Here is a 2,534-nt window from a genome sequence, read left to right on the forward strand (position 1 = left end):
AAGTCAACGTACACATAGAGATATTGACTCACATGACACACTGATGACCAACCCTTTATAAAATGTGCTAAAGTTAGGGGGTTAAAATCGCAAGATGGGTGGGTCAAACTTTGAACATGTAGCTTAAATTGTATAGTTAACAAATATGTATATCAATAAACTGGAAATGTACAGCTACAAATGCAGAAAACTAAATAGAAAAATTTATATCAGAAAGTAAAATGTATAATAGAACTTTATAAAATGCCTAATTCAAATCAAAACTAACCCTTAATATATACTTAACAAATACTACATTATTATGAGTAAAATATACTCATAATATATGGTTACTACCAACCATAACATGATCAAATATTAATTTCTATCATGAACTTGAAGGAGAAGAATCCACCAAAGACAAGTAAACCTGACTCTGAATCACTGTCTTACCAATTTTAAAACCTGGCACCACCGTGAAAACCACGCGAAACTCGCCGGAATTAGAATCTGTAGTAGAATCCACTGAAGTAGTTGAAACTGATTCTTCTGTTACACTTTCCATGTAAACTTCAGAGAATCTTGTATTCTTCTTAACCTGAAAAATGCTAACATTTTCTTGAAATGACAATGCTAAGTAATGCAATGTCCAAACACGCTTTGCCATCTCAGCAAAAGCTAAGAAAAAAGCAGAATCTGGATACCCTCCAGAATTCACTAGCTTCCTTTGGTTCAGATTTCCAAACAAAGAACACTCCATTTTAGCATGAACAAGTTGAAGATATTTGGATTTTAGAAACTTTGCAAAAGATGAATTTGGATTGTTTTCTAAGTATTGTTTTGGATTCAAAGATCTTAGTCTCTTGAATTTGTCAAAGTAGTGATTTTGATGATAATTATGAAGAGGGTCATTTGAAAAAATGAAATTTGGATAGTTAAAGCTTTCAAACATTGTTATGCAAACAAATGATTCGAAACCGAAACAACGATGACTTGGTTTATTGAAAACTGCATTTGGATGAATGAATTTAACAGCTGCTTCAACATCCCAATTTGCTGATTCCATTTCTTCAATCATAAGCTTCACAAAAGTTCTTATTGATTTCAAAGTATGATGAAGAAAATAAACAAAATGAGTATGATTCAACATTGAAATTTCAAGGTTAACAAAGAGTGATAAAGAAGCATTTGAGTTAAGCTTTTTTTCAAGTGATTTGTTGAATGAAATGCATTCATCAAGTTTTTTTCTGAGTGATGAGATGTGTGATTCTTTTGCATCAACCTCTCCTTGAAGCTTCTTGATTGTGATTTCATATGTTTTCATTATGCTTTGTTGTTCTTGAATCTCTGCAAGCATTATGGTAACTTGAGGTGAAAGATTAAGTTCTTTTTTCAAGAACCTTCTTTTCAATTCTGATATGGCTCTTAGTTCATCCACCACTGCTTGATCAGCTACTTGAATTGAATCATTGTTGTAAGGATGTTGAGCCATTTGAAGCTCTGCATATGATGCTTTTATGGTTGTTACACCGGCGAAAAGCCTCGCAATTAGAGCTTCCATAACCGCTTTGTTTCGCGCCTTGTTCTTGTTGTTGTTGCCATTGGTTTTGATATGATGATCTGTGAAAGAATCTTCTTTCACTTTGAGATTTGAGTTGAGCATGCAAATTCCATTGTTTGAAGCAATTTTTGTAGCACTTTTGAGACTAATAACCTTCTGAAATGTCTTGGCAAATTTCTTGCTTCTGTTGTTCATTGCTGATTTTGGTTTCTCAGTTTCCATTTTTTTGTTTGAAGCATATAAGAGTTTAATTGAGAAAGTAATAAAATTTGAAGGGAAAGAGTTTGTTTGAGCTTATGTGAATAATGTTTGAAGCAAAAGAAAGATTTTGATTGAAAAAGCAGCCACAAATGTTTGACTATAGGATAAAGATAGTTGGTGATATTAAGGATGTGTTTGATCCGCTAAAAGATAAGAGATTAGACAAGATAATATGTGTTTGATTTTAAAATTGTTACTGGGATTGGATAAACTGGGGACCAAAGGACCGGACAAAAACATATTTTTTTGTCTCCCACTAAACCATGAGACAACATTTTATCACCTGCACAAGTTGTATAATATACCAAAATAACCTTTTTGACCGCTAAAGATCATACGAGACATAATTTATTCAATATCTTAAACTTTGTTCCATAATGTCCTGTCTTATTCTGTTATATTGTTTTGTCAAATCTTATATTTTGCGTATCAAACAAATTTTAATATTATTAATATATGATATGATAACCTTAAATTAATGAAACTAAGTGGAAAGATTAAGCAATTCAATAGAGGAATTTTTAAAGGGCGGGAAAAGAAAAAGTGTAGGACTAGTTTTTACTTTGTGATGATAAATACTCAAAGTAGGCTTGTAGTATAAGAACTTTGAAATTGAAGCCATTGAATTTTTTTTCCTTTTTTTGTTTTGTTTACACCTACTTGATTTATGGGAATAATATACAAGTAGTGCTACCCAGAGATATGATAATGTGGGACCTGTTATGTTACATGA

At 31.8% G+C, this 2,534-nt stretch overlaps 1 protein-coding gene across 1 annotated transcript; it reads right to left on the reverse strand.

The window, feature by feature from the left end:
* Positions 1–367: 367 nt before the first annotated feature.
* On the reverse strand, positions 368–1,762 carry LOC123886469 (protein GRAVITROPIC IN THE LIGHT 1-like). The gene has a single exon (XM_045935785.1). It carries the CDS (start codon positions 1,760–1,762, stop codon positions 368–370), a length of 1,395 nt encoding a protein of 464 aa, XP_045791741.1.
* Positions 1,763–2,534: the final 772 nt, after the last annotated feature.

Source organism: Trifolium pratense, linkage group LG5, assembly GCF_020283565.1.
Source record: "Trifolium pratense cultivar HEN17-A07 linkage group LG5, ARS_RC_1.1, whole genome shotgun sequence".
NCBI lineage: Eukaryota > Viridiplantae > Streptophyta > Magnoliopsida > Fabales > Fabaceae > Trifolium > Trifolium pratense.